General features: G+C 42.8%; 1 protein-coding gene across 3 annotated transcripts in view; it reads right to left on the bottom strand.

Annotated features, from left to right (window-relative positions):
• ARID4B (AT-rich interaction domain 4B) overlaps positions 1–15,378 on the bottom strand; it is an 84,813-nt gene extending 69,435 nt beyond the window's left edge. For 2 of the 3 annotated variants that reach the window (XM_003640986.6, XM_004935477.5), the window contains exons 1-2: positions 15,133–15,378; positions 14,151–14,212 (exon numbers count right to left, since the gene is read on the bottom strand). In XM_003640986.6, coding sequence (XP_003641034.4) covers positions 14,151–14,156 — 6 coding nt within the window. In that variant the 5' untranslated portion in view covers positions 14,157–14,212; positions 15,133–15,378. Of the gene's footprint in view, positions 1–14,150; positions 14,213–14,676 lie in introns of all 3 variants that reach the window. The other variant, XM_046939486.1, reaches the window with a different exon arrangement.
• Positions 15,379–15,403: the final 25 nt, after the last annotated feature.

Here is a 15,403-nt window from a genome sequence, read left to right as displayed (position 1 = left end):
AGCAATAACTTAAGATTTTAGTTTGCAAACCAGCCAAACTCAAGTATTTTTCATTTGTTTTGGGTTTTGGAAGATCTTTGAATTCAACTAAACACAAACTAATCCCTAGGCTTTTCCTTAAGTTTCAGTGTAACTGAATCTTTTTCTGGAATATTTTGGCAGATCTTCATCTCTGATCTGAACTGGCCTTGTATTCTAGTGAGTAAACTTGCTACACTTCAGTCTCCAGAGGAAAAAGTTACTCAAGAGCTAACAGAGTACATCTCATTTGGATAAAACAACTACTACGCTGAGAGTGCGACATTTTGGCTTAAAAATAGTTAGCCCTTCTATTTGGCTTTCCTAGAATCCCCTTTGCTGCAACTGGGCATTTGAAGCCACTAACACAACTGAAAAAATCTGAAGTGAAATTCAAAGGCAAATTAGCAAACAAGAACTTTAAAAGAAATGTAGTTAATGGCTGATGTTGTATTAAAATATACCTCCCCGCATGAAGGTATATATAAATAGATACCACCTTGACCACTATTACTTTAGCAGTGTAAGTTTTGGCACGTGGCTATTAAAAGCACTATTCATTATAGGCATATCTGTATGGTATGGTTTGTGAGCTCAGGCAGCAATCCTCCCTACTCACCCCAAAGTGAAGGCTTTGCCAGCCTGTTTCCCCAGAAGACATTTCTTTTTATATCCTATTAGCACATAGAATCCTCACTTGTGTCAGATGCAGGACATTAGAGATGAAGCAAGCAACAAAACGCTTGCCTCTTCTTCCCTCAATTCCAGCCGGGGGGAAAGCATTCACATCATTAGACAACTGCATGCCTATGGCATATTCCTGCTGTCCAAACAAGTGCAGCTTCACTATTTCTGTCCTAGGTCCAGTACATTACTACAAGACATTCAATTTCATAGATGCTTTTACAACACAAAGATCTCCACAAATCTCAAGAGCTCACAACATTACATATGCTACATAAGTCTTCCTTCAATATTCTAATTCATGATTCCAGGTATTTGGTGTTTTACATTCTTGATTTACATTTCAGTGACTTCTGCAGACCATCCTTTCCTATGACTTTTCCCCTTTTAATGTAAAAGGGATTTTTACATTAAAAAATATATATCTCCAAGCTTCCTACGAAGAGGGTTATTTTTCTAATAAATGAATATTTCATTTAAAATCACATTAGTTAGGATACAGCTGGCATACACTAACTATACACACAGAAAACAGCAGCAGTACCTTAAGCTTAATACAGCAGAGACAATACCCACCTTTTTATGACTTCTGGAGTACACCCTAGAACTGCCTGTAAGCCCTGCTACAAAACAGAGAAGAATCTGTATCCAGAAGGGAAGATATTACATCTTTCAAAACAGTCAAATCATTCCTCAGCTTCTTCTCCCAGCAAAAATGAGGGGGAAAGAAATGTAAGGTACCTACCACCTCATGTACATACGAGGGGCAGAAATAAATGTAAGTAATTCCAGTTACAAAAGGACAGCTGCATTAGACAAAGTTCAAAAAAACTTCGACATACGATGTTCAATTTCACTTTCAAATTCTAAGAGTTACAGGCTCCTGAATAACAAACAGACCTAGCTGTATCTTCACAGATCACAAGAACCGATCTTCAGCAGAACACCAAGCACCTGCAGACAACTGGTTGAAAACCACTGCTTTAAGACATTCAGAAGACAGCTTTTGGAGCTGGGCACAAGCAAGGCTGAAGACAAGTGCAATACGAGCATGACTACACACATATGCTCTATTCAAAAGCGTCCAAGCAGCACTGACACAGATTCAAATCAAGTTCAGTCTGCTGCTACTGAAGAACAGTTGGGTAGGCTCCCAGTCAAGAAGAGTAGAGAGTAAATGAGTTAAGAGCATAGCTGTATAACCACATAACCAACTATCTGAGCCTGGAAGAATAAAGAAACAAAATTATTTTCTGTTAAGCCCACTAATGACATTTTCAAACCAGCATCTCTTGGGCCACTGTTGACACACCTGCAACTCTGCGGAATAGATGCGTTAACTAAGCTGGGCACTGGAAGCAGCTTAGCTGGGACAGCACAGAAGTTTGTAAAGTAAGTACTTAACACAACCCCTCCAAATTGTCAAAGTTATAATCCATACTATGAGAAAAAAGGACTAACCTCCAATAGATTAACTTATCCAAATGAATCAAATAATTAATATTTCAAACTTTGCTTCCTGTGTGAATCTAAGGAAAGAATCAAGACCATCTCAAAATTCAACTTTTTTCATGCCTCTCTCAGTCCATAGTTTCCTAAAAAGATGCTCTGCTTCTTAATAGGGTCGGCAGTATCTCACTTCATCAGGATTACGCCCCAGTGATCTGCTTCTTATCTGGCACGTTCTTTGGGCACAGATCTCAACACAGTCAATTTAAACAGCCAGACCAGCCAAGAGAAAAACATTTCTCCCCAGGCCTCCATAATGCTTACTTCTACCGTTGGTCAGTTGCGTAACCTCTAAGACGAAACAAGAGCTATCCACAGTGACTTACAGACTCACATACAGCACTAACACTTCCTACAACTCTTTAAATACACTGCTTACATGGGGATTAGAAACTATTTCTGTATCCACATCCGTTCAGAGTGAATTAAGCTGCCTTCAAATCTCAAAAAAAGTTCCAAATAAGCTGAATTCATCTTATGTGTATTTCACCTTATGAATGATGTTGGAGTTCAATGAACACAAATACTAGCTTAAACTTTTCAGAGGCCACAGTATCAGTAGCACTGGTGTCTCAAGTGTTCTCACCCTAACAAAGGAAATTAGCATACAGACAGGTAAATTCAGAATGTAGAAAAGCCAGCCGTTATTTCAAACCCAGCTACCAAGCTCTGTGATAAGGCTTCAGGAGGTAGACGGCCACACAAGTTGTCTGCATATCCCACTTCACCTGTACTGATAGAAACAAGATCTATGCCTTCCTTCATTAGACATATGTAACTCAGTACAATTTTACAGGGGTAAAAAGAAAACCAAACTGAATTATTAAGTCTGTCATTTTTATTTTTGGCCCTCCTCCCTCCAGCCTCATAGAAAACTAGTGCTCCTTTCCAATTATTTATTAGTTCCAAACTTGTAGGAACACAATTCTTAACTTGCAGAAACCTAACAAGAATAAGCACATGTATAAACTCCTCACACATCTCAACACATTTTCTGGAAACAGTACTGACAAAACAGACTTGCTTCGTTGGTAACAAGGATATCAGCAGCAAGACAAAAGTTGCTCTTTTCTCTTTTTATCCCTCCCCATGACAGTATTTGTCTTCCAGATGGAGGAAGTTCTCCATCTAAACGTGAAGAGCTCAACATTCAAGCTCTGAGCTTGCAAAAGGAGATTTGAGGTATCAAAAAGAAGCTAAATATAACCAACGCAGCAATATCCAAATCAAGGATGCAAGCCTTTCCTGTTTTGCTAACTTCTACTATTTGAAAACCCATCCAAGAATTTTGCATCGGTAAAATACCTGTAGAGAAATAAGAATATATACATTGAAAGTAACATAGATACTAAAAAGAAAAAAAAAAAGAAAAAAGAACAACTACTTGAAGGCAAGTCTAAAAAGAGAATTATCAAGTAGTGCATAATTTTGAATAGCTTTAACATATTTTAGATGTAAGTGTGCTACACAGAAAATGAGAATTCCACCATAGCACCGTATGAACAGCTCATACAGCCAGTATCCAGCTATGTTACCTTCTGAAAGTCAACATGCTGAAGGACCTAAAGCACAGGTTTCCTACCTTTTATCTAATTTAACTACCCAGAATGCTTCAGTTTCTTTGGCTACCCATTGCTGCACCTGTTACCAAAACATCTTCAGCTGGCTTAGCCCATGACTAATGTCAGCCATTTCCAGAGAGCAGCTATTTAAGGAAAGATCCTTGCTTTGATTCTGCAAAACTCTTCAACAAACTAAGGAGTAAATGGTAATATTTTTGAACTTGCATAGATGGTGTAAGATTATATGCACTACTTTCAGATACACTGAAGCTATTCTGTAAAGCCCAGTTATTTATTAAAAGTCTAAGCCTCTTATACTAAAACCTTCGTTTTTCTTTTCAGCCTCTTTTCAAAAAGTAACACTTAAGATTACTGAAGTGAAAGAGAAAAAAAGCCTATCCAAGTACACTGTATCTCAGCAATTTTACTGTTACTACCCACCCAAACCTCCCTGGCCTCAGAAGTTCAACAGAAGGCCTCCCAAAAGCCCTCCACCTGCTACCCAGGAGAACGCAGAGTTGTCACAGGGCCAATACCCACCCATCCCTTAAATCAGCAGATTATGATATCAGCAGTGTACATCGATGTAATTGTATTAGTTATTTTTAATAATCTTTTTCCACAAGCATAAGATGACCATCAATGAGAAAGAAATTCTGAGACATGCAGCTCAAAGAGCAGATCAGAACTTCCAGCGCTGCCAGATGAGTAACGCGGCCCTGTGCCATCCTCACTATCACAGAAGTGCTGTGCACCACCACTGCTGGCGGAGTCATGCCTACCTACAGAGCCTGCATAGGCCCTTCCAAGCAGCTGATGTTCTCGTTCCTGAGCTTGGCTGGAATGCTCCTTCAGTGGTTGTGAAAGCTGCATGAAGAGAAACTGCTGGACAAGAAAAGAGGTTTCAGGTCCTTTCAGACAAAGTTTTCTTGTGAACACGGGGTGTTTGCAGACAGCGTTCAGCTATTTCGGTGTATTTCTTTTGAATCGCAACTTGAATTTTGAGCAAGCATCATAAGAATTATGCAACTACAGCAGTAAGACAGCAAACCTCTAGAACTGTGTCTGGACATGTGGAGCTGAGCGCTTGTGGCTCACTGCTTCCTCTTTTTCTTTGATAACAGAAGCTGGTTTGCTTCCTTAGAACCCCAAGTAAATACAGTACACACCTCTAGAGCAACTTGATCAGACCACCTCAAGTATCAGGAACTACTTTTATTCCACACCATAGATGCTATTCTTGATATTTATTGTCAGACCATAATTAAGATTTTATTACACCATTTTAAATATTCGGTTAAGCGCTGTTGTGCAGCAGGGCATTCCAGACAGAAATGAGTAGGATTGTTCTATATTTTAATGCAAAGTGTTTTACGTGTACCTACTTCACTGAACTCAGTGATACCAAACAGATACAAATATGTATATTTGTACACACTGATACGTACATAACATTTATTCCCTATTCCAAACCAACCTTCCGATCATCTAAACACAACCCACCACCACCTAAGTTGATACATAGATGCTACTAATGCCATGCATGCTACCAATGGGAAAAAAAAATAGTGTGTCATATGGGGATATACACATTTCACTTCTATTGATACACTATTATTATGTTGTCATCAGAAGATGTTTTTTTCCTCTCACTATGTAAAATGTAACTAAACCAGTTCAGTTTACTTACCTCTGAAAACCTGAATCACCCTACACCAGGAAGTGTATATATGCAAATATATACTCAGTATTCCCCAAGAAAAGTCATTGTATTAAACAGTTAAGAGACAAATACAGTGAAATTTGTCCCTATATTTTGACTACCATGAGACCAAGTAAACTGAAATCAGAATATCAGTTCAAAACCATTTAGTATCCATACTAATACTTCCCCAAACCTGACGTTAAATGATTCCAGGGAACACAGTTAAAACACCAACTCCAGCTGGAAAATCTGTTTCAAAATGGATCAAGAATAGATTCCTTTTACCTTCCAGCCCATGTATATAACACCGTCCGTCACCAGGCAACAACATCCTCTGTACTACTTGATTTTCAGGAACGTAAAAAGCATACTATTAGTAATCTGTAAGTAAAGGAACAAATCTAAACTGAAACGTCTCCTAACCTGTCCAATATCACAGGAAGATCAGCACTTTTGACAAAGACAGAAACATCACGCAGCTACCCCCAAATCATGTCCTGCAGGTAATTGCACATGCATTGAAAAAGTTCTGCAACACCACCTCAGAATGAGTCTGCAGACACAAAATGGAAATGACTTGAAGTGGAATGATTTTCTCCATTTCTGTCCCTGTTCTAGGCAGCAACATACCGGTACACATCGTACTCTAGTTTTTAAACTGTAATGCATTCCTACTTATGCTGAAGTACTTTGCTATTTTCCTCAATTCACGCTTAGCGTGACAACCTTCCAGTGAAATTGAAGTGGAAATTCATGAAGTTAATGCTATGTCTTCAGAACTGCTTTTAAATTTATGGAAGCAAAAAGATGAAGTATCTAATTTTTTCCCCTAAGTTCAGATAGTTTATTTGAGGTAACATTGCTGTAATGCTACATCATCTATTTCTCAATGAGCAGCGCAGCAAAAGAAGTTACTCAGTGAAAACACCTATTCTATTAGAAATCCCTGAGTTCTGAAATGCTGGTATAACATCGACTGATTTCTAAAATATCTCAACCCTTTATTATTTCTCATTAAAAAAAAAACCCATATGTAGTAGTGACCTACATGTCACAGCATTAACAGAAAGATTAAGCTAACGTTATGCCACTGAATCACATACAAGGTATTGTAAGGTCTATCTTTTACCTTTATAACTTCATTTAAGCATTCTTTGTGAACTCAGAAGAACGTATTCTATGTCTATCTTAGGAAAACACGAATTGGACTATTTTAAATGTATAAATAAGAAATTCAGTACTACCAGTCTCCTACTGTGAAAATGGCTGGAAATTTAAAGGAAAAAAAAACCATCACAGTGGATCAGGTCGCCCTGCCACAAACTGAAACTTTCTTTTTTTTTTTCCAGATCAGAGAATATGAAAAATAAACAAAATTCTGCCTTATTATGTCATTTATCACCAGCTGAAGACTTCTAGCAGATATATTTGGATCTGAATTTTGCTTAAGTCAAATTCCTTTTCCTTGCTCTTAAAAGCACCACTGTAAACAATGAATAATAATGTCAGGAGGGTGAGTGAGAGGGAAAAGGGGATGGATCCCAGACAAAAGCTCAGTGAAAACTTCAGTTCTTCAAAGGGAAGATATTAAATTTATCACTGAAATTTTCACATCAAGTATATCGTAATAAGCAGAAGGTGTCACATATCTTACTCCTACCATTTCCAGCTGGCATAATTCCTGCCACTGAGTCTCCATTAATCTACCCACAAGTATATGGGCCTTTTCTTCATATACAGAGAATCAAAAGTATGACTTCTATTCCCTTATCAAAGGGAAAGTGATATAATTTCTCCTCAGGTTATTGTTTCTGACTGCTTTGATTAGGAATAAGGATAGCACATTCTTCAACTCACTGGCAAAAGTACCTGTTGGCAGAATGCTTTAACATAAATGTTAGTTCCCTGAGGACCGTCACCTTTACAGGATAAGAATTTTCTATTTATAAATACAAAAATATATTTATAAATTCTAAAAACTATATACCAACTCTTCCTCTAGTTTGGGGAAAAAAGGAGAAATGCTGGAGCCATTATTATTGTTGATACTTTTTCAAGCATTGAATAAGAACTTCTACGTGGGGAGAAGAAGGAAATAAGGCTTAAGTTGGAGTCCTCAAATAATACTTACTTTCTTCTTCTGTGTCTAATATTTACACTCCATCTTCCAACTAGAAATTAGTGTTCGTATCAAAATTAAGCTTTCTTCATTACCTTCCAAACACATCGCCTATTTCATTCAATCTTTTAACACCTTCTAGAAGACATGTACTTCAAGACTACGGAAAAGAGCAGTGATCTAGTTAGTAAGAAAGCCTAGAAAAAAACTCTATGGAAATTTCACATCTAGGTAATTTACAAAATATTGAGCTTAATGACTAGAAACTGCTAAGTTAACAGAGGGATGGGACAGAAGGTGTGTTCGCAAGCAGTTTAAGCCACTTCATATTGGTTTGTGTGTTTTCTTCTCCTTCCTTCCTCTGTCCAAATGCTAGGATCATGGATCTGCTGTAACTGAACAGCAGATGTATCTGATTGTTGAGTTAATTTCATTCTGATTCAGTCTACCTTAGGACCATACAAATGGATCTGCTGGCATAAAACACAGCAAGAATCAACAGTCAGGACTGGAGAAGGAACAAAAGAGTCTATTCCTCTGTACAAGCCCATGAAACCAAATCCTTTGGTGTAGGTTGTTAGGGTACACATTAACAGACTCAATAATGAAAAAACATCAAGCTCTCCTGTCCAAGAACAGCGTTACTCACCAGTTAGTCCAACCAGTATGATCCATTCAACGACAAACACCTATTGAACTAGTATGTTTGCATCCACATTTAGCTTAAATCACAACTGGTAAGAACATTACTCAAGATCGTGTGCAGAAATCAACAAAGACTCCGTAATTTGGAAAGCATGGATGCCTGAAGGTCTTTTCTTCAGCATACTGAACATACACTCTTCACAGTGGACAGCATACATTACCTCAAGATGAGCAATGGGAGCAAAGAATAACTCTGGGTAAACTGGGCATTACTACCGCTACAGTAAGGCAAGTGCCTCCTCACAGTTGGGTACTTCAATGTTTTGCTTAGCTTGCAAGAAAAACCTTCACAGTGCTCCCCCTTGGGGTAGGGGAAATCCACATTAGAACTCCATAAGCAATTAGAGTTAATGTATACTAACTCAGGACGTCACCGGTGCACAGTGATCACACATAATACAGGCTGATCACGCCAGTCCTAGTTTTCTACAGGTAACTCAGTGACACCCTCCACCACCCTGTTTTGACAATCTCACAGCTGCCTTTCCAGAGCTTGCCTACAAACATTTCTTGCTAAACAGGTCATGACTGCTTTATATGCTGGCTTCCAAGTTGGAGAAATAAAAAAAAAAAAAAAAAGAGAGAGAGAGAGAAACACACAATAGCTCTTTATTGAATTTCTTCCCTGCTTCAAACTATTCTTCGGAAGGAAAATAGACATCTTGTTAAGGATAGAATATCAAAGTGGCCTGCAGTCTTTTCCATACTTGAGTTACTTGAAAAATCCTCTAATCTGCTCACCCCACGTTAACCAATTAAGAAGGTATGGCTTTCCATCAGAATCTCTTAAAACAATTCTTTTAACACTTTTTAATCACTAACATTTACTTTATGCATAGGACTAAACAAGTTTTCCTATTTCCTTGGAGGCATTTTGAAGTCTTCTAAGAAGTCTTTGAGGAGCACTTCAAGATCCAAACTTATTCAGATTTGTACACTTTTTCAGCACTGCTGAAAGGCCCATCTTAGTAGCTAGAACTGCAGAGACGTCCAACTGCGTTTCTCTGTAGGTTAACTACTGTCAAGTGCAGAGCCGATCCGGCAGGTGGATGGCTCTGCGTGGTGTTAGGGTTCCAAGTAAACTTCAGCTCAGTCTATTCCCATAAAACCTATTTCTTACATTTTTTTCAAAAGAGATCTCAAATGCTCTATGTTTTATTTTTCAGCCTATTATAAAACCACTTATTTCTGTAGGATTAAAATGAAAATTTGCCACTAATTTGCAACAACAGTACTGTTTTCACCTTTCCTGAAGTATTTTTTTAGTTCACGTGATCAATGAAGCATTCGGACTAAGCGTTTGACAGTGCTTTTAAAGCTCCATACATAAAAAAGATTGCATTTAGTTTCGAAAGAATTCTCGACTACAGTGAAGAATTTCTTTAGAAATGCATACACGGCACACTTCTGTACTACGTGTATGTAACACTTGTAGTTTAAGATTACAAAGCAAATTGAATAATGATCCCAAGAAGTCTGAATGAACATACACACATCCATTACTCCGGCTGCTAACATTTCTCTTGACAGTATCCTGATACAATAGTTGGGCTGCTATGATACTCCCTATCCAAAAATCCTTCAACGAGTTTCTAGATAATAATACAAGCAAATCAACTTTTCCAGTTGTCACAGTTCGTTACCACTTCGGTCTTCTCTGTCTAGCAGCCTTTTTTCCACCAGGTGGTCTAATTAACTTTGGAGTCCTTATCAACACATTCAGCTACAGAATAGACACACACTAAACACACACACATTTGAATTCCAGACTTCGAGGATATTTAGCCACTGTAAAATATACTAAGACTGGCATTTCAAAGTGCAAATATCCAATTTCAAAATAGCTTAGATTATTCCAACGTGACTTGTAATTACTTGGTGCAAGCGGTGTTTGCTTTCCTTTCTACATAATTATGCAAGCACGAGGAAGTCAATAACTGCCTCTGATCACTTGTTCAAACTGGAACATCAGGACAGAATTTAAGATCAGTTTTCACAGTGCTAAAACAAATGATGGGGGAGAACCACGTCTTAAGACTTACCTGTTTGCATACCTCCAGCATAAAAAAAACCTATTCTCAAGGTACTCCTCTGCTACAAACGTCCTTTTCTGCTGCGATTCAATTAGTTAACCAGAAAGTGAAAGGTCGCTGCATTCCACGACTAGTTTCCAGCCTACGTAAGAGCAATAGGACGTTCAGCTGACTTGTGCGTGAAGTTGGAAATTGGAGACTGAAAAATTTACTAGATGCTTCACTTTTGTCCTCTGCCATTCTGGCAGGGAACAAGAGCAGCAGACTGCCTGGCTCGAAGGGAAAGTGATTACAGCATCAGCGTGCACTAACGATCTCTGCACAGAGCTAGAGAGGTCACTAGGAATACTACTGAAACCAAAATGTAAATGAAGGATGAATTAAAAACAAAACACGCCACAAACCAAACGCATTGTGTCCTTCATCTGTCAGCGTAACAGCTTGGAGCAAGCACTCACAAACCAGTGAGCCACCAGATAATTTTTTATCTACAACCGCTAAATATTTCATACTTCACAAACTGAAAAATTTGAATGTGCAAATAGCATAAAAAACATTCAAACCATCATCCCAGATCGCTTAATTCATAGTGGATTACTCTCGCTTCTGGGACAGTTGCTATTTTTATCACCAGGCAGCAGTGAACTCTTTAACTACAGTAGGTATACTACCTTCATTCATATATTTAAATTTCAAGCAAATATCACAGTAGCTATTGAAAATCTCAGGAGCATTTGCAATGGCTCTTAGTACAAGCCAACAGCGAACCTGTTCCTTTAAAGACAGAGACTCTGCTTTTCTGAAATTGACTTCTTGACTTCAGGAAAGAAAATGAAGCAAGCTGGAAGAATGTTTTTATATGCATTTTGCAATCTACTTAGTAGCTAGTAATTGGGTGGCTTACAATTAGCTTTTAAATAATCAAACTTTCTGCAATGGTTCCACAAGCTTCTACAGCATACTCCATGCTTTAGAAGACATTATGCAGAAGGTAGCTAAGTTTATCGAGAAAAAAAACTTCACTATAAGATACGAATCATCGTAACCATCATCCTAACCATGATCTACAGAGCCGCATTGTGTGCAATTATGGCCAGATCTGTATATTTCCTTTTAAGACAAACTTTGAGATATTTTAAGACCACCTTCAAATGTTCTTTGCAGTCCACGGTAGGACTACTTAATAGGATAAAGTTACTAATTTATACAAGGGACTTTATCTACTTGGATTAAGTTGGGTTACTGTGGGCAGAACAATTATGCCAGTGGCTTTGGAGGTGGTAATCGCTTAGCAGGCAGCAGCACCCCTCCGCCGTCTCAGAGGGGTCTGAAACAAGAGCAGGAGTGACTTACAGCTTTCCATCAATATGACTTGGCACTCTTCCCAAACATACCCCACTGTGCTTTACAAAGCACAATAAACATTCTATCTATACTACGTAGATTGAAAAAATGACTCGGTACAGCTAAATGAGTTGTTCAAGTTCACCCAAGGAGACAAAGATACAGACTCGAACCACAGTCCTAATGCTTCACGTGCTGGAACACAAAACCTCTGCACCTGAAAGAATGACCTCGGCAGGAATCAAACAGTGGTGCAATCTGCGCCAGCGTGCAGTCAGCAGCCTCAAACTAAAGCTGGGCCTTAAAGCATTACATTCTCTCTATGCCGAAGTGTCCTTGAGGCATACACTGCCAATACCTTAAAAAACGAATGCACACAAAACACAGCCATCTATTTAAACAAACAGTACCTGTATTGTTGTAGTACTGGTGTAGAACAGTCAATGCTACTTTGTGGTGACACCAACAGAAGCTTTCCCAAGGCTCTCTCTTAACACTTCTTATTGGACTCACTTATACCCTTGCAAGCTTAGAAAATTAATTACAGATTTAAGCCACGATGCACTGTATTATTACTGAAATCTTAAAAAGCAGTCTCAGAAATACTGCTGTATTTGTGACATTTCTATTGAGCTATAATTCCATTATAAGTTCCAGCGTAACAAGTGAAGAAAGTTCCAACGTAATGACTTATAGATTACCTCACTTAACGTTACATGGCACAGCAAATAAAGCACTTACAGTAATCTCGAGCATACATAAACTTAATGCTACACACAATTGGCAGACTTAACACCAGCATTTGAACACCCTGGCAGAAATCAGCAAGATTTTTAAGAAATACAAATGCGATAGCAGCAGAGATCTTATCAAAGGACTAACACATTGGGACCGCTGTTTGTTGCTTTGTTTGATTTTTAATGCACAACTACTGACGGGTTTCTGGATTTCCTACTGAAATCTTTGCTGCTACACGTGTGATTCTGGCTGAAGTGGGCGCTATCGCTATTGCACAGAGCACTCTGTACTGTCACTTGCAATCCAACCTCCTCATCCTCCCAGCTCTCTCTCTACATTTATACGGCGCTATAACCAGAGTATCTGAGCCTAATCTCTATGGTAACTGTGGGATTTGTTTACACGGAAAAAGAATATTAGAAATGTATGTAAATTTAGCTGTCATTTAAATAAGTGTTTTTCCTTCCGAGAAGGGGAAGAAAAAAAGAAAAAGCTGCCTGTGCTGCCTCCTGTTTCCATCTCCTACAACCCCAGTAGGCAGTGAGCCACATTTGGAAAGCTCCATATCATACTCCATCGACAGCCTGGTGGTGTACATTCATCAACAGTTTACTTCAACGAGGAGGATGCATGCAGGATTTTAGACCTGCGTGCTTGCTAAGGAAAAAGCATAGGGAGTGCAGCTAAAACATTTTTTTTTTTTTAAATATACTGACATTGAGTCATCAAAGTGGAAAAAATAAAGGAGGAAGAAGGAAACCCGCATGCTGGACCTTTCACAGCTCCATAGTAAGTCTCAGTTTGCCGTTCAGCAGCTCAGATCAATCTAGAAATTAAAACGATCCGCACTGCTTCCCATTTCCAGCAGCAAATAGAGTTCTACGCACATATTTTACATAACGTTCATTCACAGACAGCAGCACAACTCGGATAGCACAAGACCCTATATACAGGCTGCCTTTTTTTTTTTAGTAAATACCGACGAGACGACGTATCACTGATCTGTAACAATTCTAAGATTTCTGATATTTTGAAGCAAGATTTACCACAGCCCGGCAGGACCCGGATCCGGATTACAGGTCCCGGTGTGACAGCACTACCAACAGCATTCGCAGTGAGACACCATCAGCAAAATGCCAGCAAGCCAACAACCGCAGCTGTTACGCACTGCTTCGGGTACACTGATCTTTTCCACGCAGAGTAAATCACTCTATCCCACCAATATGGTTTGTTTCCTATAGAACTTGCCGGATGCATCAGAAAGAAACAGCCCAGAACGAGCAGCAGCGATGCACGTGAATAGCACGCAGCACAGAGAAGAAGACCGGAACCTGTTTGAAAGCCGCCTGCACCTTACAGCGATCATTTCGCTGCGGAGAACCTCTTAGAGGCAACCCTTCCCTGCTGACACCGAGCTCGTTCATTCAGCAGAACTCCGATTAAGGAGCAGAAAGTGAGGCGGCCCCCGTGCCCGGCACTCCCCCCGCCCCGCCGCTCTCTCTCGGGCGGGTGACCGTCCCCGCTCCGCCCGCAGCGCGGCCCGGCAGCCATGTCCTCGCTCTCCTCCGAGCGCTGCTGCCGAGGGAGAACGGCCCCTCCGTGCCGCGGCTCCCCCCGCGCCGGGGTCCGGACGGACAGACAGACGCAGACAGGCAGGAGGGCCCCTCTCCGCGCAGCTCGCCCCCCACCTTTCCCCCCCCCCGCTCCCGGCACAACACGAGCGGCCGCGTTACCTTCATGATGAGCTCAGGCTGCGGTAAAACCCTCGGCGGGGGCTGAGCGGCCGAGACCGGACCTGGAATTTAAAACAAAGCGCTGAGGGCCCCTCCAGCCGCTCGCACCGGGGGTACGGCACGGGGCCGGGGGCTGCCCCCGCGGCTCCCCCCGCTCCCCCCGGGCCGCCCCGCTCCCCGGTCCCCCCTCCCTCCCCCCTTCCTCCCTCCCTCCCTCCGCCCCGGCCGCTCCCGCACGGCGCGGCTCCCCCCGCGCCCGCCGCCGCCATTTCTGTCAGAGGAGAAGAAACTTGCCACAACAACGGCCCCCCCCGGCCTCTCCCTGCGGCCCCCGAGCGGCGGGAAGGGCCCCCCCGGGTCGCGGCCCCTCCACGCGCGCACTCTGCGGCGGGGAGCGGGGAAGGGAGGCCCTTCCTCCATTGTGCGGGAGGGGCGGCCGCGGCCGCGGGGAGGGCCCCCCGGGGGGCGCCGCTTTGTGGGGGCTGCGGCCGCGGCCCCTCCCCGCGCCCCCCCCCCCCGCACGTACAGGGAGCGTCGAGCCCGCCGCAGGAGTTGGGGAGCAACAGCCGCAACTCCGGGCCGGGGCCGGGAGGGGGTAGGAGGGAGGGAGGGCCGCGGCGGCGGCGGCGGCAGGGAAGAAAAGGAAGAAGAAGAAAAGAAGGGAGCGGGGCCGGGAGGGGGCGGGGAGAGAGAGGGGCCCGACCTGCTCAGCGGGGACACGGAGCGGCGGTGCGTGTATGTGTGTGTGCGTGTGTGTGCGAGGGGAGCGGGCGGGGGGGGGGAGGGGGGCTGCCCAGGCGGCCCCGATCGCTCTCCCCCGGCCTCAGAGCCGCCGCGTCCCGCCGCAGTCGCGCTGCGAGGAGAAAAACAACCGCCCCCCTCCCCCCGCCCGCCCCGTCGCGGCCCGGCCCCGCGCCCCCCCGACGCCTCCCGCTCGCTGTCGGCGGAGAGCGGTGGTCTGCCCGCGGCCCCGCGCCGTTACCTTTGTTCCGCGGCGCCCGCCCGCTGCTCCCCGACCCCAGGCGGGGGGGAGCGAAGGGAGCGGGGCGAAGCCTCCTCTCGGCTCCGGGTCCCCGTCACACCAGCTTCGGTTCCCGCTCGGCACTCCGTAACGGCTCTGCTCGCGGCTGCTGCGCGCGGCGGGGCCGATCCGATCCGTCCCGCCCGGACCCGGCGGCGGCGGCAGCGACTGCTGGGCTCGGAGCCTCTCGGTCCCCCTCCCCCTCCCGCACCGAGCGACTGACTGACGGACG

This window comes from Gallus gallus, chromosome 3 (assembly GCF_016699485.2).
Source record: "Gallus gallus isolate bGalGal1 chromosome 3, bGalGal1.mat.broiler.GRCg7b, whole genome shotgun sequence".
Taxonomy (NCBI): Eukaryota; Metazoa; Chordata; class Aves; order Galliformes; family Phasianidae; genus Gallus; species Gallus gallus.
The sequence above is the reverse complement of the archived record's forward strand: the minus strand, read 5'-3'. Positions and strand labels throughout refer to the sequence as shown.